Genomic DNA, 24,743 nt, shown 5'->3' with positions numbered 1-24,743 from the left:
GATGGATTAATAATAATTTAGATACTACTTATACATTTATAAAGTTTAGCGAGAATGGTAGTTTTAGACCAAATTGATAGTCTATTCATGAATCAATTATTGAACACCACATATGAAGTTTATTTTGATCTTAGTTGATAAAATTATTTGATTGTATATATGCCAAAAGTTTATAATTATTGGGAAAAAACCTAAGCCACAATAGTTTGATATGACTCTTGTTAGAATTTAGGTTTAAATGTATCATTGGTTCCTGCACTTTCATTAGATTTTGGCATTCGTCCCAGCACTTTTTTTTGTTTGGCATTAGTCCCTGCACTTTGTAAAAATATTAGTATTGGTCCCTCTGTTAACTTTCTGTTAAAAAAAAAAACACAAAACCAACGGAGTGCCACGTGGCCCGATCATTTCACGCCACGTGGCACTAATATCAATATTTTTACAAAGTGCAGGGACCAATACCAATATTTTTACAAAGTGCAGGGACCAATACCAATAGTTGTGTTTTTTTTTTTTAACATAAAGTTAATAGAGGGACCAATACCAATATTTTTACAAAGTGCAGGGACCAATTCCAAACAAAAAAAAAAGTGCAGGGACCAATGCCAAAATCTGATGAAAGTGCAAGGACTAAAGGCATATTTAAATCTAGAATTTATGAGGAAGCAATTCTCATCTTACACTGAAATTTATAAGGATGAGTTAGACTGAGACTCCTAACATAGTTGGTATCAGTTGAGACTATCCATCATTTATACGCACAGCAAACCCAATAGCATCGAGTATGAAGATATATTAAATGAGATATTACTCACTTTACGATCTCCTTTTGTAAAGTGACAAAGTAAACATACAAATAATATAAGCAGGGGCGGTTGCTAGTATAAGGAAGAGGTAGTCATGGCTACCTCAAAAATAAATATTTTTTTGAGCGAGTAGGTATATTTTTATATTTAGCTACCCCTAATAATATATATTTGGTTACCCCAAGTTTTATTTTAAATGAAATAATTTTTTCCATCTTTATTTAACTTCCGGTCAAACTTTAAATTATTCAATCATGTCCTACAGAATCCGAAAGAATAACACCCAAAAGAGATAAATAAGAAATAATAACAATCTTTGCTTTATTTAACAAATAAAATGATTCAATTGTAGATAGATTGATTCGCCTTGTTTAATTGATAGATTGATTCACCTTGTTTTGACACTCCCAGTCTCCATAACGACAAAGCGAGCTTTCTCATCAATGAAAAATCTCAAGACAAAACAATGAAACAAAATGAGTGATGATTTTCTTTCAAATAGCTTGGTCATTAACATTGAAAAAGACATTGCAAGTTCATTTAGCTAAGATGCAATTATGGATGAATTTGAGTCTTTGAAGGGCAGCCGAGTTCAATTTTCATAAGTAGCTATTATTAGTTTTTATTTCTTTTGTTGTAGCTTTTTTGATACAATCCGCTATTCTACTGTGGTTTTTTTGATACAATCTGCTGTTGCCGCATTTTTTTAGTATAATCCGTTCATGCTGAATCAAGTGTATATTTTATGAAGAACATTTTATATAGGTAATAGTTATCGTGATTTTTCTTTGCCTATCAAGTTAGATTAGTTTTAAAAAAAAATCTTTATATGTGGCCACCTCATAAAAATATTACTAACTTCGCCGCTGAATATAAGAGCAATGTTATATATAAGAAAGATGAAATCTAATGGTGATTATTCTGCCCATATCATTCTTAAATTTTTCTTAATAAAATCATTCTTGATATCTAACATTTTCCATAATATAAATACAATATAAATATAATATTGTAACCAAGGCTTCCGTGAAACATGTTCCTCATGCAAACCTCCTACTCACCATGTCACACACACTCGTGTCAACACACCAACATCTTCACCGTTGTATAAAATCAAACCTTCACACATACACTAATATTATAGTCTCTTACATTCATTCTCCAAGAAATCAAAACCTTGTTTTATTTTCCACGAGCATACTCAAAAATGGCACAACCTCAAGTTCAAGTCCACACAACAGCAACAACCCGTACTTATGAAACTGGTACCTACCCATCACAACAACAACACCTTCGCAGTAAAGAAGGTGTTGACTATCCATACTACCATCGTAGTAACGATGGTGGTGGTTTCACCTCTCTCTTTCCTGAGAGGGGTCCTTCAGCCTCTCAAATTCTCGCTAGCCTTGGAGGACTTTTCCTCGGTGGGACACTGCTTTTACTAGCTAGCTTTTCATTTTTCGCCAGTCTGATTGGACTGGCGATAATGACACCACTTTTCATCCTTTTTAGCCCGGTTTTGATCCCCGCTGCCCTGACCATAGGGCTAGCGGTGGCCGGAATATTGACTGCAGATGCTTGTGGGTTGACGGGGCTTATGTCGTTGTCGTGGACTGCGAGGTACATTAGAGACCTACATGCCGCGGTGCCGGGGCAAATGGACGTGAAGGGGCGTATGGCGGATGTGGTGGATTATGTTGGACAAAAGACTAAAGATGTTGGACAAAAGACTAAGGAGGTTGGACAAGACATACAAACAAAGGCACATGAAGCTAAGAGAACAACATGAATAAATCATGCATCGTGAGAGAAAATCATAATTAGTTGTTGTTAATTTCAGTCTTAGTAGTTAGGTAAGTATTAGTATGGGGAAATAAATAAATCAAGTATGCACTATATATTTGGTGCTCGTGGGGCCTTTTTGTGTGTGTGTGTGTGTGTTATGGTGGGTTGGTTTCGTTGATTTGTGTTTTTGTTGTTTTTTCACGTGTTGTATTGTATTGTATGCAATATGTTATCTTTATTGTCGTTGTATTTAATTTGTTCATGATTGAATTCCACGTACGTGTTGCATTAGTCCAATTTCTTGATCTCTTATTTATATATGGCTAAATATATTGCTATAAGCTATATTTTTTAAGCAATCCACATTTGCTTGCATTGTCACCATGAAAATCAGAAGCTTCTATTAGCTTCAACGTGAATTTTTATTGCAAAATGAGAAGCTCTCACTTTGTATTAAAACTCTAAGTAAGTTCTTAAAAGAGGGGCTTTTTTTTTTATTTGTGCAAATTTTGAAGCAACTTTTACGACAACTCTTTCTTATACTCTCATTGTATTCTTACAATCTCGTATAGTGGAATTTGAACAAGCGTCTATTTTTCACAATCTGCGGCTAATTACACCCCATTACCAAAGAATGATATACATGATTTGTTTCCAATCTGTCAACTTTCTCTGCCACGTTATAAATCTCTAATCCTACTAAGATTCTTAATATTTACAATATTTACAGGGACATCTCCTACTGCATTTGAAAGTTAAGGCTTTTACTTGTTTGTGGAGAAATTGGAAGACAACGTAATACATATAACACATTTAAATATCTTATCAATTATTTTGAAAAACAGAAATCTGCAGACATACAAAACCTTTGTGATCATCCTACACTATAATTCATTAGCACAAATGGCAATAGAGATCACATAATATAACATCTTGACATCTAATAAGACCTTATGTCATCTGAAGTTGCTGAAGACTGATTCTAACCCATCAACAGACACGCTAACCAACCTTGGAACATGCCACATTAAAATTCGTCCTGCCACGAAAATTACAATTCCATTATATTCAGTTAGAAGTTGCTACAAAAGAGCATCATATAGCATACCGTCAAAGTGTCGATTATATGCACAGGACTACGGAAATCCACTCACTCAACTAAACCTAAACTTCATTTCCAATTCCACTTCCATACACCAACATCTAAAATCTGGCTAAATCTCACAGCCAAGATTAACTTTATAATACCTTGAGCAAATTTACGACGTAGATGTAGCTCGTACAGAGTTCGAGCTCGCATTCTCAGACACCGTTGCAGAGGGAGGAACATATATGCGTGCTTTCTTGAGAATTTCAGCAACAACCCAATGTTTACGCTTGCTCAGAGGCCTAGAAGAATCCAATCGAACCTGAAATGACAAGCACAAAAGCATATGCTTGTTTAGTTATCTTACAAAACCAAGAACACAGCAAATCCAAAATTGCACAAGACACTTTTGTCAATCACCAAAAACAGCAGTTTGTTCAAATTTAGCTACGCAATAGTGCTGCTATAGCCACTAGAGACAACAATTTGTGCTAAACGGCATATTGCAAAACAATAGTTATTTATTAAAAATTCAGCTACGCTGTAGCGCCGCTGTTTAACAACAATGGTAAAAGATAGGTAAATTATTCGCAATACTAACCCGGTCACCGATGTTGCAAAGATTGTTTTCATCATGCGCCATAAACTTGGAAGTGCGCTTAATATATCGGTTGAACATTTTGTGGTGGAACAATCTATCAACTGCTACCACAACCGATTTCTGCATCTTATTTGAAACCACCATTCCTACTACTTCCTTCATCTTCTCTGCTATTCCAATCCCAACAAACCCTAATTCAGATGAATATGTATTAGTACAAGTGTACAACAACATAGTAGCTAATAAAATTTCATAAATAAATGTCACAAGCGAATTTTGAAGAAAACAAATAGTAATCATGCACCAAAGAACAATAGAATACAACAACAACAACAACAACCAAGCTTTATCCCACTAAGTGGGATCGGCTACATAGATCAAATTACGCCATAATTTTCCTTCAGAAACCATATTTTGATTCAAGTCACTAATTTCTATATCTTTCTTAATAGTTTCTCTTACAGTTTTTTGAGGTCTTTCTCTGCCTCTAGTGATCAGACTATCCTCCATCTGATCAACTCTCCTTACTATATAATCTACAAGCCTTCTCTCTACATGCTCAAACTACCTGGCTAAGACTATTTTCCAGCATATTTTCCCCTACAAACTTAATCAGATACAAGAGTTTTAAACATGTCTACACAATAATAATTGCATAAAAATGTTAGTTTGACACAAAAAATTGACACCAGCCACCATATATTATATGATTTTGATTTTTTTTAATATCTTCTTCACTCTTTTCAACCAAATCAATACTTGAATTGAATGTGTTTTTATTGGTGTCAATTTTTGTGTCTAGCTTGTGTTTCGTTCCACTTTTGGAGCAGCTAGAATTGATTCTAGAGATGTAAAACTGATTTTGACATGATTGATTGCTCTCGAGTAGAACTGACTTTGCCTCTACGATTAGTTATGCAGCAGTGAAAATTGATCTGAATGAATTGATTATGTATAATTGATTCTGGCTAAAAAAAAGGTTGAATGTAAAGTGATTTATATTGGGTATGTATAGGTAAAAGTGAATTGAACGATAAATTCAAGGCTAAAATCAACTATGGAAGTCAAAAACTAAAAATTCTAGCTTCAAGTAGTATCAATTCTACAAGCAAAATTATTTCTACTTAAAAACAACTAAACATGTCAAAATCAATTTTACTCCTCTAAAATCAATCTTGTCCCTTCCAAACTTGAAACCAAACATACACTAATCTTGACTTTTTATCTTTTTGAAGGAATACACTAATCAATTTTATTGCTCTCGAGTAGAACATTAACAATTATTTTTTAGAAATTATAATAAACAGAATTTATTAATAAACATATGATTGAAGTTTATAATCAATTTTAGGAATCAAAAGCTTTTAGATTTAAAAAAAAAAACAAAAATGAAAAGGGAAATTAATTTATCAAATGCTTTTGTTAAAATCAATTAATTTATTAGTTCAAAGATTGAATGATAATTCTTCATCCAAAACCATAACAAAAACACAACAAAAAAGTCTAAGCAAAATTATTATTAAGTGTTTTGAGCACAATTTTTGTTTTGAATCTAAAGTGCAAATGACATCTTGTTCTTGCAGTAGCCATTCTCCTTAATTAACTCAATATGCATGTCTACAAACATAGTTTTGCATCAATACTTACAGAACCCAAAGAATTTCATGTGTTTAATAAAAAAAGATACATAAATTTCATTTCCATTCAATAGCAGATTGTTATTCTAATATTTTTCTTAAGCCTTCAAAAGACAATTTCAATTAAAAGAGAGTCAACACTAACAAGGGATCCAAGTACAACTTACTAACAAGGAACAAGTATTGAAAACACACAAAGCAGTCAGTAGTTATATATTATCATATCATCTTATCTCAAATCAAATAAAGCATTATTAATACATTGAATTAAAGCTAAAATCAAACCTCAAAATAAATGCTTGTTAAAAACACAACTTCAACAAATGAACATAGCATCTCAAATAAAAGGATGTAGAAAACCCATTATTATAGCTAAGAACAAGCAAATCGACCATAAAATACAGACAAAATAGAAGGAACAAGAAAATCATAAAAACAAAGGAGAAAACGAGAGTTGCAGAGTTAAAATGGATCAATACCTGAGTTGAACAGTGAGAATGGAGAAGGTGAGAGAGAGTCGCAGAGCAAATAGAGAAGAAGAGAGAGAGTGGCAGCCCCAACAATAAACTCTAAAACCTGAGAGCCCTTTGTTTGTTTCAGATTTTTTCAAAAAACATTTTTAGCTTCAAAATAAAAAATAAAATAAAAACTATTTTATATAGTTTTTTCAATGTTTTTTTTTTTAATACAAGAAACTTAAGTGTAAGAGCTTCCTATCTTAAAAAATAATTTTTATGTTAGTAAACAAATAGAAATAGCTTCAGATTTTTTTTAAAACCTCTAAAAGAAATTCTAGATTCTTTTAACTCATAATTTTTTTTAAAGTTGAAATAAACGCACCTCTAGATAAACAAAATTGTCATTTTAAAAATATGTGAGGATAAATGTATAATTTGATGTTCATATGTAGGTTATCCATGTGTTTCAAAAGAATAGATTTTGAGAAAATTTATCTCAAATAGGTTTTCATTTTTAAACCAAAAATGATTTTTTCCACAAAATGATTTTTAAAAAATCTCAAACAAACACATCTAAAATGATAAAAGTGATTTTTAAAAAAAAAATCTTAAACAAACGGGTCTTAATTAGATACTTCTTCCGTTTTAAAATAAACGTCGTTTTAACCAATTGCACACAGATTAAGAAATGCATTAATTAAAATAAAGAGAAATGTTATTTTACTAAATTATCCTAATCAACTATTGGTTTGTTTTTCATTAAAGAAAAAAATAATAATTTGGAAGTAGTGTATATAATATTAATTGAAGGGTATAATTGAAATGATAAAGTTATTATTGCATTGAAAACTGAAAGTGATAGTTATTTTAAAACAATTTTTTTGCTAAAACGATACTCATTTTAAAACGGAAGAGTAAAAAGAAGAATGTTATTTGAACAATTAATTTAATGACAACTTATTTAACAACCATAATTTACAAAAAGAAAAAATAACATTAGCACCGAAATCATAACAAGTAAATAAAGAATAATGCGAGGAAGATAAAAAATTGTCACCAAATAAACTTGAAATATTATTTAAATTGTTAAAATTGGATCATAGAATATAACAAACAGTTGTACTTCAACTTCAACAACTATAAAACTTGGAGAGTTTCATTCATTTTGAAATTTTCTGTTCACGAAAATGGATCCATACACTTCACTTCTCTCGAAAACCCTAACACCACAACCACCACTTCAAAAACTCTCCGTAATTTCAATCTTCTCTCATCTTCGTTCATCTTCCAATCATCTCAACCACCAATCTGAATCTGGAAAACGTGCCATTTCGCAATGTCTTACTTCTTCTTCCGCCACCGTCGTTGATGAATCCGTTCGTCAATTATGCCGTCTTGTTACTGATGGTGTTGTTGATGTCAATTTTGGATTGTTAGAGCTTTGTTCTGCTTTGCAAGGATGTGATTCGAAATTTGTTAATGTTTTTGTTAAGGGATTAGGTTTTCTTGTTAGGTTTGGATTTGAGAAGAGGAATGGTGATTGGAAGTTTCCTGAAGTGATTAATCATCCTTTTGTTATGGTTAATTTCATTACTCTCTTTCATTTCATTTCACTTTTCATGCCCTCCATTAGAAGTGTTGGTACTAGAGAGTATTTCATTGTATTCAGGTTATGTTTGATAAAAAATAGTGTGGATATTCAGGGGAATTGATTTGAATTTCTAGAGAGTGTGTTGCCAGTACTATATATTTATGTATTGATATTTATTTCTTGGCAAAATTGGTAATTTAGTATTTGTTAAAAAATATCATTTAGAAAATCTCAAGAAGTTAGTGTTGACAAGAATTTAATGTTAGTAATTAGACAAGAGTGTTTTTAATTTGTTATCTTGCTTGAGAGTACACGAAGGACAAACGCAGACACATGACATGGCACTGCACGTATGCACTGACAATAATTTAAAAAATGGAAGTGGTTCCTCATGACACATGTCAAATACCAGACATGACTTTGATATGAAGTGTCAATGCTATATAGATATATGAATAGTGTGTATGATCGAAATTTTGTGAAGGTGTTTTTACTTATATGAATGAAAGGATACCGAAAATAGTTCACTGAATGATCGAACCTTGGTGTGCAAGCAAACTGAGAGCATGTTTGGTTTTCCATTTTGGGTGCTAAACGTACTTTGACCATATGTTTGATAAATTATATTAGTTTGCTTGTAAGAGTCATATTAGCTTCAAAAGCAAGCTAAGTATTTTTATTTTTATTTTTAGAGTATGGTTATTGAACTCTTTTTTTAATTATTGATGTTGAGTCTTAATATTTGTCAGATATTGTCGAGCCGGGTGGAAGTTCAATCTGAACTCCTGCAGCAAGTGTTGATGTTTATGTTACAGAATAAGAAGCTGAGAATGGTGCAAGTTTGTGAGTTTTTAAAGCCCTTGTTGGATTTTTCGATTATAAGATTGTCAGCTTCGGAGTCGTCCTCTTCTTCATTTGGATTGCAACTGGTATCGTCTATGGCATCATTCTGTTGCTCGTGTCCGAATGAGTCCATGCCTGTTCTTAAGCTGTTAATGGGATGCCTTAAGTATCTTCCACCCGAGACCTCTGAAGTAAGTGTATTAATATCGAGCAGAAGCATCGGATATATTGGTTAAATTACATATTGTTCTAGTCATTATGTTTTGTTATTGTACTGAGAGGTGGAAAAATATGATGATATGATCATCTTATTGCTGTTTACTTTTTGGGCCTCAGGACTATAGGAAATTAGTATTTGTTGTAGAACATATGATGGAGGCATATATAGTGGTCCTGAAATCTCTGGCCGGAGAGAAATTGGTATGCATCTCCCTTGTAATTTCATGTTCACATTCGTATTCACCACTTTCATGATTTAGCCTTGCTCTTGTACTGATCTTGATCCTTGTTAACAGCTGATTACCGAGGCTCAACTGTGCGCTATCGAATTTCTTGGGACAATTATGTCTCTGTTGACATGTCTTCAGTGGCACTCTGGTGGTCACGAGTCCATAATTGAACTCTCAAGGTGGTTGTTGTCTGTTCAGAAAGATCTTGGGTTGCCATGGGAGTCTGGTTTATCAAAGACTATGGTGTCATTATTTACGATCCTTGTTCAATCAGAACTTGAGCATGAACAAATTTCTATATCTAAACTCCTCCTCTTAATCCTCAAGTGGAAATACGATAAGGGTGAGTTGTCTATAGTTATACAATTTTGAGGTTTATGCAGGCATTGAAATTGAATGCATGTGAATAAAAGTATGAGCTTCTTTTACTGAAATTGCAGCACTTGTTTTTCCAATTTTCAATTTTTCCATTGAGTTGCTGCAAGTAATGTACGCCTGGGATTCAAACTTCACAATTTCATTGAAACATTTTATGAACTTATCAGAAAACTGCTTTTACATGGATTCTCCTTGTCATATGGTGATCGACTGAGTTCATGTTTTTAGGTGGCTGGTTTGTTAGTTATTAGCTATTTAGCATTTGGATTTTAGGCTACGTGTACCTCATACATACTTTCTTCCAGGATTCTGAATAACCTTATATAGTTTGGACTATCTTCTATTGCAAAAATTATTCATGCCCTAATTTGCTCTTGCTCAAATTCGTAAAAGTAATCCATGTACTTATTCACATCCTTAATGTCATCATTTTTTAATTTATTTATTGTGATGATTGCCAATGCAGTTGATGCTATCGAAAGAAATACGTCCTCTCCATTTGAAGAGATTTTGTTTCTACTTCCCTTTGTCAGCCTCATGTCATCTCCTTCTAAATATGTGAAAGCACTGGCTACTGATTTGCTTCTCATCTTTGAGAAGCTCCTTGTCAAGATGTTGGTGGCACCAAGACATAAACCGTTCATTGAGGAGGGAACTCATTATCTTAGTACACCAGGAATTATAGTTTTGAGACTTTTGCAACATCTGTGGTATCAGGTATTTTGTCTGGCATATCATATTTTTCCTGTTTAAAATGTTACGTAGACTACCTCTACAAATGATGTATTTTTTTTTGTTTTGGATGGATGCATTATGCTGTTGTCCTGAATGAACATATGATTATATGCAAATTTATATGCAAATTCGCAGGTTTTGTACTTAAAAAGTGGGCATTCAATTAACGAGAATTAATAGTAATTATGTTTTGCACCCAGCAATAATTATAATTTAGAAATTATATGCTTCTGTTGTTTCAGGATGGAGATTCTTCTTCCAGAATTTCCCTTCTGAATTTGGCTTCGAAGGGATTGAATGAAAGTGAAATAATGCCTGATAAACCAAGGTCTTGGGCTTCTCATCTAAGAGAGTCCTGTTTGTCAATTGTTGACCGACGAAAATCTACATTGCCCCTCTTGCTCTCTCAGGAGTTATTTTTAACCGGTATGAGTATGACCCTTAGCTTTTGGGAATGGCATTAGTGAGCATAGTTTTTTTTTTTTTTTTTATATGATGTACGGGATTGATGTTATCTCAATGTCGCCCTTGCAGAGACGCCCTTACTCAGTGCTGTTCTCAGTGTTTTATTGATACATCCATCAATGGGGGCTTCTGCTGTTGATTCTTTGTCTTCCATTGCCATTATGGATCCCAAACTCGGAGTTCCTTTGTTGCTAGCAGTTATGTTTTACAGTAATATATTCACAAGAAATGATGCCATTTGCCATGATATGCTGGTAAGTTCTACCTTTTGGACTGTCACTTATTGTGTGGCATTATCTTGTTCTGTTGTCTCCGTCATCTGTGATATCAGTATATATTTTACTCTTCCCTTATTTTTAAATCTTTTTGCAGCTAAAAATCTTTGAAATGCTGCCATCACTTGCTTCACACTCGGCAATGATTCCACTTGTAGTTCAAACCATCTTGCCAATGCTTAACAAAGATGCTAAAGTGTGGGTACTCTGCTAGATTGTGTATTTGTTTGCTATTTTTTTTCTTCCCGGTAATGGTATCTTGTTTTTGTTTAGCAACCATGTTGTACAGCATGGGTCCCTTTTTTAGCATTCTGACATTGAGCAATACAGTGTTAATTAAATGCCATTTTTTTTGCATAACTTCTATTCCTTTCTATTATTTTCAGAAGTGTTACTGGTTTTACATAATCTTTGTGAGTGATATATTATGTCTGTAACTGTGCTCATATGCCTAAAAAAGTGCTCTTTGAAATATAGAACTCTATATATGGCTGTATGGCTGAATGTTTATTTTCACCTCATTAATAAGAGGATGTCTGATTTTAAGATAGAAATTTCATTTTGGTCCTCATTTATTATTCTTACCGTAGAACTAAAATTTGGCCCTCATGCATTCTTCAAAATATTGAATATTAATGCATTTCATCTTTAAACATTTTTTCCTCAAAATGCAGTTCATTGTATGCTCCGGGAACTCGATTGCTTTGTCGAACTTGGGAGATCAATGATAGAGCCTTTGGAAGTTTACAAGTGAGTTTTTCATTCCATACTTACTGTACTTCCCACACCACCGCATATTATTATGGGTGTATTGTATATTTACATATATATTTATTTTATGCAGAAGATAAGAATATTAAATGGTTATTGATTAAAGAAATTGAATTGTTCACTTGATGGTTCAAAGCTGTAAATGTTAGTTCAAAATTATCTTTAAGGTTGAGTATATTGACGTAGTATCAGCATTTCATTCTCCATCTCTTCTATATCTGTTGTGATATTGTGTTAAACTGCTATTGAAGTCAAGGTGTAGTTGGTTTACTATATATGCTATCTCTTATTTCTTAAGAGCAAAACCTACTACTTCATGCCAAGAAATGGATGATGCACGGACATAAGTTTTTTGTGCATAAATTGTAGCTAACACAGTTTCTAGTTTTTTTTTCCGTAGCTGTTAACCGAAATCCGAGTTTATTCTTGACAGCCCATATATTGCTCATCCAAGACCTGTGCGCAGTCACAAAAAATTCTGTTCAAATTTGCTAGTTTTACTTGCAATCTGATAACTTTTTGGTTTTCCTGTATTTTCTTGCTGAGCTGCCCCTTTCAAAGCCTTTTGCTGTTGAGATGCCAATTTGTTTACTATTCAATACAGTTTCTAGCTGTTTCTTCAAGGTCTTAATATATAAACTTTTCCTAATTTGTTTTATATTTCCTCCATATCTAGGGTGTCTTGCTCCCTAAGGGTTTCACTGATTTCATGTCAGACAGAGCTATCTGTATCAGTTTGGCTGCTTCCATTCGAGATGTTTGCCATAAAAGCCCTGATAGGGGTGTTGATCTTATACTGACTGTTTCGGTATGCCCAACTGTTTTCTTCTTTCTCTTTTTCCTGTTTTTTTATTTTTTCTTCTTCTTCTGAGAAATACTGATTTTGTGTTGAAAAAACAGTCTTGCATCGAATCCCAAGATCCTATAATTAAAGCTCTCGGCTTGCAAAGTCTTGCCTACCTTTGCGAAGCTGATGTGATCGGTAAGAGACCTTACTTTTAAAACATATCTAAAGGAATAATAATATAGTAATTAATGGCTATTTATTCATGAATTTTGGATTTAGATTGTGTTGCATTTATTATTTTTTAATTTAAAATCAAAGCATTCTAAAAGGGTAAGCTGTCTTGTGTGTCTAGATTTTTACACTGCATGGGATGTCATTGCAAAACACGTGCAAGGTTACAAAGCTGATCCTATTATTGCGCACAGGTAAGCTTGTCATTATCTAAGGCTCTAAGCAGACATACGTTGCAAAACTTTGACTATAACATGGATGGTGGTAAAATTTCATCCAGAAAAGTAAAAGGCATGGTTTAGAGCCTAAACTGAATTTTTGAAGTGTAAAACCTAGGCCTTTGCATCCTAACTCTAATAAGCATCCTAGTTATTTTTTATAATTACCGGTGATATTTTTTTTTATATTTAACCTCTTTTAGTAAATGTAGTTTGCATCTGTATCGAATTTTGATTGGATTGTTTTTTTTTCCTTTGATTAATATATAATTTCCAAATACTCATCTGTCATCCTTAATTAAAGACAATTCCTGACTCATGGCAGCATTTGCCTTCTACTAAGATGGGGTGCGATGGACGCAGAAGCATACCCAGAAGCATCAAAGGGTGTGCTGCTAATTTTGTGGGATTTAGTTACCTCTAGCCATGGGACAAAGTGGGAAAAAGCAAAAATATCAGCCCTGGAGGCACTTGTTCAATATGAAGTATATCATTGATGCAACCCTTGCTCTGCACATTTTTGGTCTAAAATTAAGAAATTTATTCTTTCTCCATTAATAACCATGTTTCCTATTTCCAGGTGTCGCAGCTTGAAAAAAGTATTCCAGATTTTAAGCAAATGAATTTGGAGCTTTTCTTTTCAGAGACAAGTCCCACAGTACTCAAGGTTATGGAGGATTTTCATGTCAAGATTATATCATATGAACACATGTAATCTTCATATCCTTATTGCGAAAACCCAAGTTCCAAATTGAATAGAGATAAAACTTGAAATGAGTTTATAAAGAGTGCCACCCCTCACCTTACATCAGTATGTAAGGTTGAGTTAAGTCCAATATAAAACCTATCCACGGGCCACCCTTAATATCCACACATCAAAACCAATAGGGCTGAACGCAAGGGGGTTTATTTGAAAAAATCCAGACATGACTCCAAGGTAAAGCATTATTCTTTCACAAAGCAACATGCATGCCAACATAAAAAATTGCTGCAACAGATTAACATTGGCCACCCAGCTTCTTGCTTAAACCTGTCAATATAGAACTAACTGAAAAAATCTTCAAATTCCTTCATCATTCCCTTAATCTGCTTTGCAGAATTTCCAAAATCCTTTAAACCCTAAAGACTCTTGAAAGGTACTGGAGATTCTTCACGAAGTGCAAGTATATTGGTTGCTCTCTTCTCTCCAATTTCCTTTACCTTCTTTAATCCATCCTTTTCGGCTGTGTTTAAAATCCTAAGGTAGTCTTTAACAAGAGAATTCGTCATTACAGAATCATCTCATGCTGAATGTTTCCCAGAGACTTTTAGTATTCATTATATCTTGTCTTTCAATTACTAAAGATTTTGGTTCTGGAATTTCAAATGAAATCTGATCATCAAGTGAAATGCATCTCTTATTTGGTAATTGCATGCATAATGGAGTAGACGAAACGAGAGATTGAAGTTCACGCAATTGAGAACTAATGGGTGGGAGAACAATCTTCACTTTCCTTTAAGTTATTGTTCTCCTTGTTCGTGGTATGACCCTCATCAGCTATCGAGAAAGCTTTGGAGTAAGGGGTATGTATCTCATGATGATCAGATTTCAGTTGACATGGCAATTGCAGAACAAGTAACTACTGTAATTGATAGACAAGATGTAATGAATACCAGAAGCCATTGGGAAACATTCAACATGCATGATTCTGGAATGAAGAATTCTCTTGTTAAAGACTATCTTAGGATTTTAAACACAGCTGAAAAGGATAAATTGGAAAAGTTAAAGGGAATTGGAAAGAAGAGAGCAGCCTAAATACTTGAGCTTTTTGAAGAATCTCTAGAACCTTTCAAGAGTCTTGATGATTTAAAGGATATTGGATTTTCTGCAAAGCAGATTAGGCAAGATCGAGTGCAGAAGCAGAAAATGGTGCTAAGAGAGTTACTCAAGCAAATCAAGATAGGAGATAATAAAGAAATAGAGATAATCTGTGATAACCAAGCTGGGCTTCAATGTTGCTTCCAATCCAGCCTTCCATGAGAGAACGAAGCACGTAAAGATCCACTACCATTTTGTAAGAGACAAGGTTCTTTCAGGAGAAATTATAACGAATTTTGATGGTCCAACTGATCAACTAGCTGATATATTTACCAACTCTCTTAGAGGATCTTGGGTTGAATCTACGTGTAACAAACCTGATGTATATGGCGTGCATGCTCCAGTTCGAGGGGGAGCATTAGAATTCATCACATGCTTTGTGTAATTAGTCACATGTAAAATATGCCTTGGGTAATTAGTTACTAATAAGATTGGAATTAGCAAACACAATAACTTGCATTTACTGTAAATTGTAAATACATTATAAATACAACTTTGTGTAGTCTCATTAGACACAATTCAAATTTGATAGGAGTGACAAAGAAGGAGGTTGGAGAGCTTTTGATTAGTTCTATGTTGAAAGGTTTTAGCAAGAGGCTGGGCAGCCACTGTTAACTTGTTGCAGCAAATCTGTGCTAGTGTGTATGTTGCTTTGTGAAAGAATAATGTTTTACCTTGGGGGCAGTGTCTCTATTGTGGCTTGTAACATGAGGGGTGCCACTCTTTATAAAAACCAAATAATCCTACAATCTATTTACTAATCTGCTGAATGTGATAGTATGATTAAATATGATAATTTTCCCTTCATTTGCTTTAGAAATCGTCGAAGGTTAGTCAAGGGGAAAAGGGTTGCAGGAAGTAAAATTGAAAAGTTGGTGGATGTATTCCCACAGGCTATATTCTCTTCAGGTATGGTGGTATTAGCTGTCCATTTTGTGTGTGTTTTTCTTTTTTCCTTCAAAAGTACCTGTGAGAATAAATTCCTATCAGTTTGTGGAAAGAGTAAAATAAAATGCTTGAGTTGTGTTTCTTTTATCTGCCATACGTGCATAAAATGAAGTAAAATAAAACCAATTTATTTAGATTTAGCTCAAATCTGAACGATACTGAGTGCTATCATATGATCTAAAAAGTGAGCGGGGTTCCTTCAATGGAATAGTGGAAATTCTGACACTGATTTTTTTTATCAAACACTGTCCTGTTGAATGTAATTTTCATGTGTTATTTGAATATGCTTTGATAAGTAAGCATTCTATTTGCAGGAAAGATAAATGAGGCTGTAGAATTACCTGGTGCAGCTTTATTATGTTTTTCTTTCACTCCTAAAAATGTGAATGAACAGCAGGCATCAAAAGTAAGATATCAGTACATTAGATATATTCTTCTCTTTATATTTGACCGCACTTTTATTATAATTTTATGAACATATAGAGGCCAAGATATGTACATGCTGCTTATGAGAATGCTCTCAAGGAAATAGCTGCTTCTCTTCACCTCTCAAGAAATATCTTGCTTGCATTCATGTCACTGCAATCATGGAAAGACTTCATGCGACGTTGGGTGAAGTCTTACATTATGTCTTATGATGCTAAGGCCCAATTGAGTGTCCTGGATAAAACTTCTAAAGCTGCTAGTGATATTTTGAAGGTAAATATCTGTGTATTTATGTCAAAATATCCCTGCAAGTACTGTACAAGTTTGTCATATCTGATGTAGAATTTTTCTTGTATGCGTTTCATGCAGAGTATGACAGCAATAGCAGATATGGCTATACCTAGAGCTGCTGAAAATATTGCACTGGCCATCGGTGCACTCTGTGTGGTGAGAAGCTTTTTCATGTCCTTACACCCATTTTTCATCTTTATAGATTCTGAATAGTTATCTTCTCTGCTAATTAAGCCATTGTTGGGATAATCAAACATGTAGTTCCATGGGTGTTAACAACATTTTAAATGAAAAAGTTTTACAATATTGGTGATCTTAGAAGTAATTCAATCTCAGAATGTTGTATATTCCACTATCTGATCCAATATCTGTTGTAGTAACCAATATTTAGGATTTCACTTACGGTGTGTTTGGTTGTGAGAAGAAACTAAGAAGAGAGAAATAAGTGAGAGAGAGAGTTTAGAAAGAGAGAAAAATAAGAGAAATAGAGTAGATTTGAGGGGTTGTTTGGTGTAAGAGTGAGAGAAGAGAAATAGAAGAGAGAGAAGTGTTGATTTTTTTTGAAAATACTAAAATACCCCTTCATTAAAAAAACTATCAATCTCACATTTTTATTTTATTTTAATTAATTTTAGTTAATTAGTTAAGTCATCGTTTTTTTTATTTGGTGATCTAAAATATAATCAAATTAATTAAATCATTCAAACGGCTTAAGCTATTTATTTTGTAAAAATAATAATTAATTAAGAGTTAAATTAATATTAATTAACCACAAACAAAGGATAAGGGAACAACTATTTATGTGTGATACTCCTCTATGAAAAGAAGAAAAAAAACTATTGTTTTTTCGAAGGAAAACAAACTATTTTTGTGTGTTATTAACAAAAAGAAAAAAATGAATGTCATTGTACGTAGAACAAAACGTAGTTAAGAATATGACTATTTTGCAAAATAAATAAAGCTGAGGAAAGAGTGGGATAAGTCATAAGGGTATGTAGTGGAAAGTGTAAATCAAAAGAGCTTTCTCTCGTATCTCTTCGCACATCAGCGAAGAAAAGAAAAAGTGGTGGGTCCCACCATAAATCTTTCTCTCTTCCTTATTTCTTAGCATACCAAACAGGAGAAGTTTGATATTTTTCTTCAGTTTCTCTCTCAGCGATTTCTCTCTCTCCTATTTCACTGCAACCAAACACAGTGTTAGAGCCATGCTTAATTCAATAGCTATTGAATTAGTGAGGAAATTTTCTAATAACCTTTTTGATTGGTAGTATATCTTTTGTAATTAGCATAATAGCATTTGATTGTTATGGTGTCGGGTGTTGCTATTGTCAGGTTCTGCCTCCATCTGTTCACACTGTTAAATCTGCCGCTTCAAAATTTCTTTTGGAGTGGTTGCTCCAACATGAACATGAACACCGTCAATGGTCTGCTGCAATTTCTCTTGGTTTAATCTCTAGTTGCCTTCATGTAACCGATCACAAAGAGAGATATCATAACATCACAGGACTTCTTGAGGTATTTTTTATTTCTTCTTTTTGTGTGTATATTGTCTCAATGTTTTTTAAGATCTAGATAATCTTCTTTCTTACATTTAAATTTTGAAATAGTTTCTTACTCTTCCTTATTTTCTTTCCCTAGCTTTTGTTAGTCAAGGAAAAAAAAAAATCAAACCTTTATGAGATTATGGCATACTATTCACACACACTGCAAAGCTAAAAGCATCAATTGTCAACTGTATCCTGCAGTTTTATTTATTTGGTTCATTTTGAAAGGAACTATACAATAAGTTTATTTCACCACCAAAAAAAAAAATACAATAAGATTATTCGGTACTCTGTTTAACTATTATGTGATCTTCCAGGTTCTTTTCCTTAGCAAAAGTTCTCTTGTAAAAGGAGCATGTGGTGTTGGACTGGGGTTTTTGTGCCAAGATCTTCTTACCAGAGTTGAAGCTGCTGATGACTCCGCTGTCAAAAAAGAAACGGAAAAGGTTCCAGAATCCGAGTTACTAGGGAAAATTGTTGGGACCCTAGCTACAACGATACAACAGAGAACCAAATGTTCTTCTGATGCTTTGGATAGTTTATGCTTTCCACTTGGTAATGATGTGAATACTGACGTATTTGAACTGTCATCCGAGGATAGTGAGCATAGTGACGACTTGGAAGAAGATATATGGGGTGTTGCTGGACTTGTTTTTGGTTTGGCTACCTCCATCAGTGCATTATACAGAGCTGGAGAGTTAGAGACCATTATCAAGATAAAAAACTTGGTAATATCATGGCTTCCACACATGAATTCACCATTTCAAAGCACTGATTTGCAAGGGGGGAAATCTGATATTGTTTTAGCACTAGGATCTTGTATTGCACTTCCTACAATAGTGACTTTTTGCCAGAGAATGGAATTGATGGATGATAATGAGTTTGATCATATTGTGTTTGGCTTTAAAGAGTTTATTTCTGAGTTAATATCGGTGAAAAAGTCTGGCATTTTACACCATAGTTTACTGATGGCATCGTGTGTTGGAGCAGGGACAGTAATTTCTTGTATACTGAATGAAGGTGTCCACTCTATTGAGGTTGAACGTGTCAAATGTTTACTTGAACTATTCAGGAAATGTTACTCCAATCCTTTCCCTTTTCTTGTTCATCTTGGTGGTATGCTAGGAGTAGTTACTGCACTGGGAGCTGGTATAGGGATTTTGGTCTATATGAATTTTTCCAATTACAGTAGGCAGTCTACTTATCAGAAGGAGGTAATTTACCTTATCATAAAGTTGTTACCATTTGTCTCTCATCACATTTTTTCCCCCTTATTTCATATTGAAGTATCTTATCATGTAAACTGCAGGATTCTTCTTCTGTCACTGGCCCTCTCCTTTCCAGCTCTGTCATTGAGCCATATTTGACATCGTTGGTGCAAGAAATGTTTCTTGTGGCACAAAATTCTGATAATCACCAGCTTCAACAGTTTGCTTCCTGGGTACTTGCTTTCCTTCGACATCATGTATGGTCCAAGCAACTTTTGGGGGTTGATGGTGATACTAATGTGGCTGAAACTAATTCAAAATCCCTTCCTCATAATTTTCCAGATGACAGTGTGGTTTTGAAACTTAGTTTGTGGCTTATGGAGTTCAAATACACCGAGGTAGATTTCTTGCCCATATTTTGTGTACAAATATTTGATGTTCTTATTTGAGTGAATTATATATATGTTTTTTAAAGTATAAAATATTTATTATTTGTCTTTCATTTTCATTATCTGCTTGTGTTTCTCTCCCTCTCTAACTCATATTTTCTCTTTATGATACCTTTCTTTGCTTGATGGGAGGCTTGTGTTCCTGTGCAATTGAATTTTGGAGTTGATGTAAACATTAGATCTTTAAATTATGTGAAGAGTTTTTGTTTCATGTCTGGGAGTTGGAAACTAACTAACTACACTGGCAGTTTAAATTCTAAATCTCATTCTTCAAATTACGGAAACTATTTTACACTTATCTGTAACTGTTCATCATTCAAATTGGGTTCCGAAGTTCGTTTCTTTCGAAGACCATATGACATATTAAATTAATAGTTGAGATCACTCAAAAATATATTTCATATTGATTGGTTCCATTTTTCATGTTAAATATAATAATCATGCTAAAATCATTGAATTGCGATAATTTTAATATTGTTATATACACTGTAAGTTTATTATTATTTCAATACCAGTGATTTTGCTACAACATATTGTAGTCTTCGTCGTTATTCTTTTCCTTGCAGTGTTTGTAAGTGGAACCCTGCGTATGCACGTCATTTGCAACAACAGTGCTTAAACTAGAAAATTATCTAATTTTATTGTTTTGATTAGGCAATGGAACTCATATTTGTATTATTTGATCTCTTTTATGGTTTACTAAACTATACCTGCTATGACGATTCTCCTAATTAACTCTATGTTCTAGATTTTGTTGGCATAGTTGTCTAGAATAGACTCTCCATATACATCCTATACTAAACTTGTCTATTACATTAAGGAAGTTGTGTGCTTTTGTTGGTCTCTCATTTTTCTCATTTTATGTTTTGTCCAAATTCAGCTAGGTAGTAGTGTACATGCTGGCACAATTGTTGCTATATTAGGGTGCCTTTCTAGAGCTCCCAGGTTACCGAGCATGGATTGGGGGGTAATTATTAGGCGTTGTATGAGATATGAAGCCAAGGTTACTCAGTCGTTATCAACAGATTCTGATTTGAAGAAAGGAACACTAAGGGAGGAATGTGTGTTGTTTGCAATAGCTCATGCAAATCAATTTGACTCGCTGCTAACTTTTCTTGATGAGCTGTCCGACTTATCCAGATTAAAGACACTTGAAATAAATTTACAGTGTTGTCTGCTAAATCATCTAGCAGATCTTGTAAAAGTATTTTCAAGCTCCAGGCTTGAGAAGCTATTTGGTGATGTGGGTTATCACTTGTCTTCATTGAATTCATGCAAAGAGTATGAAACCTACGAAAAATGCTTGTTGCGGCTTTCATGCTGGAAGGGACTCTATGAGTGCCTAGATGAAGTTTCCGTCGACACATCGGGCCACATATTCCATGTTGAGAGATGCATGGAGGTTCTATTTACCTTATTACCAGTTTTGAAATCTTCTGGAAGTGTAGTGTCAGGCGACACAAGTTCTGTAGAGGAGTGGTCTGAGGCTGTAAGATGCTTAGGAAAGGCTCCAAAGGGTTGGCTATCGGATTTCCTGAAGGTATGCATTGCATCTCTTTGTCAGCTTTTCTCCCTCAAAACAATTATTTTGAAATGTTATGCTAAGTTAGTCCTCCTTGGCATTGATTCTTATTGATTGAAGCCAAGCTTATTGGATACAAAATGCCTGTAAGTTTGTTTAAATTATGTGAACAAAGTGGTCATCTGTATGCACAGATTTCACAAGAGGAGTTTGTTCAAAGTGCATGCAAATCTATTGAAGTCCAAAAGAAGGTTCATGCTAAGATTAAGCTTGTGAAAATTGGTTCTCTTCCACCAACTGAACTAGGAAAAATGAAATCCTACATATTGAACTCCAAATCACAAGGTGAGTATTCAGCTCTGCACAGTAACTCGGATTGATTGGGACTGAATCATATCAGATTGTTAGAAACTTAGAAATATATTGAGCTGGAAATGTCGATGCTAAAGATTAACTTTTTGCAGGAGTCTGGGATGTCCTCTTGGAAGTTGCGGCTGTTTTATATCATGCAGAGATAAGTTTCAAAAGACAGTGGCTTATTGAAACTCTTGAAATTAGCTGTGTATCCAGTTTTCCTTCTGCGGTAAGAAACTCGAGATTGATATCTTTATTAAAACTTATTGGGTAGTATTTATTATGCATATCTTGCATGTCAAATTTCAAAAAAATAAATAAATAAATAAATTGTCAGCAAGAATTTGGATCAGATGTGCATTGGTTAAGAAAATTGTCAGCCGATATTTCATTTATTTGAAAAGTGTACTATACATTAATTAAATTATAAAAAATTACATTAATTTTAAGACATTTCATTTGAAAGCAAAATTATCTTGGTTTACTGTTAAATTATAAAATAACTTTAGGGACTAAATTGACAGACTTCATATATACTTTAGATACTAATTAAAAAAATCTAGGGACTAAATTAACGGATTTCATATATATATATATATATATATATATATGGGGAATGCTACAACACACCCATCAATTTATATGAAGGTGTGTGTTAGCATTGAACACCCTTTTATTTGGACAAAACAAACCAACATTTCTTTTTGAAAACATGCCAAAATGAAGGGCAAATATGTAATTTACAAATTATTATTAATATTTTCTATTACGATTATTCTCCTTTTCAATCTTCTTCCTCTATTCTTTGCTTTCGCAAACTGCCATATTCCAACCACTCTTGAAGGTTCCTTCTTCCCGTCACCGGCCTCGAGCTGGAGCAAATTTCACTCTCTCTCCACCATTACTCCGTTAGGCTCTCATGGGTTTCAGACTTACAAGTCAGAAACGAGAAAGAATATAGAAGAAAAGGACAATTTTGAAGGAAAAAATTTGATGTCCAATTCTCCAAAACAGGAACACCTCTCTTATCTTATGTAATATTTTTTCTTAGGTTCGATTGGTCTAATTTATTCCATAAAAACACCAACAAAAATTTGTTTCATTTTTGTTTAAAGGAAAGTGTCTAATGAAAGCATACATACAATTGAATGAGAGAACTTGGTGTTAATTAGAGAATTAAAATACAATGATCCTAGGTGAGAAACCCCAATTTTTTTCTTTCCTTGTACCTGCGTTGATTGAGGAAGAAGAGCTTTTTTTTTTTGGACGAGAAGGGAGAGAATAACTGGAATAATAATAATAAAAATAATCTCTGAATTACATATTTGCCCTTCAGCTTGGCTTATTTTCAAAAAGGAATGTTGGTTATTTTTGTCCAAACAAAAAGGTGTTCTATGCTAACACACACCTTCATATAAATTGATGGGTGTGTTGTAGCATTCCCCATATATATATATAAGCTACTAATTATTTTTATACACAAGGTGCTAAATTGAAGAGAGTAATACTTTAGGGACTACATTGATGGTTTATTCAAAAATATCTTTTACTCGAAAACCAAGTTGAATTTGTTATTGACCTTGCTCTCACTTTATATCCATCTCTTCCATTATTCTGCAGGCACTGCAGTTTCTTGGTTTGCTATCTGCTACCTGCTGCAAATATATGCCCTTTATGATTGTGGACCAACAAACGGTACTAAATGATCTACCAGTCACCCTTGTGTCTCTTTTAGCCGATAAAAACTGGAACGTTGTTGCAGAAACTGTAGTTTCCCATCTCTTTTCATCGACAGAACGTATATATGATTGGACAATGCACATAGCAGATGGCTCTTACGTTCAAGGTTCACAAACCATTGATGAAAGTGAGAATCATATGGCTACTTTTCTACTGCAAGTGATGCATCATACCTGTGTATTATTAAAAGGGTACTTGCCATTAGATAAGCAGCTTAAGCTCGCCAGCATGGTTGTTGCTTGAAAGAAGATTTGTGATAGTTACATTATGTTGACACTACAATAGGAAACTTGTTATATAATGTAAAGCATCACAAACGTGGAGTAGTTGAAATTTTGTCCACCAACAAAAAAAAAAAATTGACGACCCAAGTTAGCTAGAGTTTGAATCCGGATCTTCAAACTTCTTTAACCCTTAGCTCAAACCAGGTTAGCTATTAACATGGTCAAAGTTGTAATACACTCAATAGTGAAGCTGAGCAGAAGCAGTTGTAGATATACTTATTTACTTGTCCAACAGAGTTAAATTAAGCAGAAGCAAATACTATACCATTCCGTTTTCTTAGACAAGCTGTGTATTAGTGAGTGCTACCCTTGGCATTACTTGCAAAGATGTGTAATGCATTTCAGTTAGGTTACAGAAGAAGAAATTTTAGTGTATTTAGCTTATGAAATCTTGATTTCAGAGTTGAATTGATGCTTCCATTAAAATCGTCGAGTGATATATTTACTTGGGACAAAACATATTAAAACGTATTTCAATTTACATATAAAAGTTATTTGATAGTTTACTTCGTTTACAATTTGATTTTGAAAATAAGTTTAACTTTTATGCTTTGTAAGTTAAAAAAAAATTACATTATAACATCATAATCAGTCATATGTGCAAATTTGAAAGTGTTACTAGAAATCTCAAACATCTATCTATGAATGTAGATTTAGGTACCGTTTGGCCAGGCTTTTTTTCGGTCTAAAAGTTACTTTAAAACAAAGTTAAAATAAAGCTCTTTAAGAAAAAGGTTAAAGTTGTTTGGTTTCTTTATTTTTTTGTAGTTCTAAAGTTATTTTTGAGTTAAAAGCTGTTTGGCAAAATATTGTACAAAACTTTGAATTTATTATTTTCTGGTGGTGTCTGGGGTTCGAACCCGGGACCTTGCATATATTTATGCATTGTCTATAAATAAAAAAAATTTGAATTCATTATGAATTAACATAATAAATAAAAAAATGTCTAAAATATTTTTTGAAGTGAAAAAATATTTAAAATATAAAAGATATATTTTTACC

At 33.5% G+C, this 24,743-nt stretch overlaps 3 protein-coding genes across 5 annotated transcripts; 2 read left to right on the top strand and 1 right to left on the bottom strand.

Annotated features, from left to right (window-relative positions):
• The first annotated feature begins 1,936 nt into the window (after window positions 1-1,936).
• On the top strand, window positions 1,937-2,888 carry LOC11428429 (oleosin Ara h 14.0103). The gene has a single exon (XM_003618097.3). The coding sequence runs from the start codon at window positions 2,014-2,016 to the stop codon at window positions 2,593-2,595; it is 582 nt and encodes a 193-aa protein (XP_003618145.1). The 5' UTR covers window positions 1,937-2,013; the 3' UTR covers window positions 2,596-2,888.
• Window positions 2,889-3,334: 446 nt separating this feature from the next.
• Window positions 3,335-6,541, bottom strand: LOC11433959 (30S ribosomal protein S17). 2 transcript variants are annotated; one of them, XM_024785533.2, is made up of 4 exons: window positions 6,396-6,541; window positions 4,280-4,470; window positions 3,840-4,000; window positions 3,335-3,630 (listed from the first exon to the last, which is right to left on the bottom strand). In XM_024785533.2, exons 2-3 carry the CDS (start codon window positions 4,439-4,441, stop codon window positions 3,851-3,853), a joined length of 312 nt encoding a protein of 103 aa, XP_024641301.1. In that variant the 5' UTR covers window positions 4,442-4,470; window positions 6,396-6,541; the 3' UTR covers window positions 3,335-3,630; window positions 3,840-3,850. The 2 variants fall into 2 exon arrangements, with proteins under 2 accessions (XP_024641301.1, XP_039683121.1); XM_039827187.1 differs by having other exon boundaries at window positions 4,280-4,446; window positions 6,396-6,524.
• Window positions 6,542-7,503: 962 nt separating this feature from the next.
• On the top strand, window positions 7,504-24,167 carry LOC11418724 (protein RST1). Of its 2 annotated transcripts, XR_005642109.1 has the most exons (26): window positions 7,504-7,954; window positions 8,715-8,999; window positions 9,145-9,228; window positions 9,324-9,600; window positions 10,102-10,352; window positions 10,613-10,796; window positions 10,905-11,089; window positions 11,208-11,308; window positions 11,785-11,860; window positions 12,558-12,689; window positions 12,782-12,863; window positions 13,021-13,093; window positions 13,443-13,602; window positions 13,698-13,828; window positions 15,793-15,884; window positions 16,238-16,329; window positions 16,407-16,622; window positions 16,719-16,796; window positions 17,973-18,155; window positions 18,502-19,398; window positions 19,494-19,790; window positions 20,722-21,381; window positions 21,558-21,708; window positions 21,828-21,946; window positions 23,338-23,770; window positions 23,826-24,167. XR_005642109.1 is itself a non-coding variant. In XM_039826690.1 (25 exons), exons 1-25 carry the CDS (start codon window positions 7,562-7,564, stop codon window positions 23,698-23,700), a joined length of 5,562 nt encoding a protein of 1,853 aa, XP_039682624.1. In that variant the 5' UTR covers window positions 7,504-7,561; the 3' UTR covers window positions 23,701-24,149. The 2 variants fall into 2 exon arrangements, 1 of the variants encoding a protein (XP_039682624.1); XM_039826690.1 differs by having other exon boundaries at window positions 23,338-24,149.
• Window positions 24,168-24,743: the final 576 nt, after the last annotated feature.

Source organism: Medicago truncatula, chromosome 6 (genome assembly GCF_003473485.1).
Source record: "Medicago truncatula cultivar Jemalong A17 chromosome 6, MtrunA17r5.0-ANR, whole genome shotgun sequence".
Taxonomy (NCBI): domain Eukaryota; kingdom Viridiplantae; phylum Streptophyta; class Magnoliopsida; order Fabales; family Fabaceae; genus Medicago; species Medicago truncatula.
The sequence above is the reverse complement of the archived record's forward strand: the minus strand, read 5'-3'. Positions and strand labels throughout refer to the sequence as shown.

Excerpts from the sequence above, each read along its gene's own strand:
- LOC11428429 (XM_003618097.3), top strand. The coding sequence starts at position 2,014 with ATGGCACAACCTCAAGTTCAAGTCCACACAACAGCAACAACCCGTACT.
- LOC11433959 (XM_024785533.2), bottom strand. The coding sequence starts at position 4,441 with ATGAAGGAAGTAGTAGGAATGGTGGTTTCAAATAAGATGCAGAAATCG. Across the intron at positions 4,001-4,279 it reads TTTGCAACATCGGTGACCGG|GTTCGATTGGATTCTTCTAG; the intron begins GTTAGTATTGCG and ends TTGTCATTTCAG.
- LOC11418724 (XM_039826690.1), top strand. The coding sequence starts at position 7,562 with ATGGATCCATACACTTCACTTCTCTCGAAAACCCTAACACCACAACCA. Across the intron at positions 12,690-12,781 it reads ATCTTATACTGACTGTTTCG|TCTTGCATCGAATCCCAAGA; the intron begins GTATGCCCAACT and ends TTGAAAAAACAG. Across the intron at positions 19,791-20,721 it reads TGGAGTTCAAATACACCGAG|CTAGGTAGTAGTGTACATGC; the intron begins GTAGATTTCTTG and ends GTCCAAATTCAG.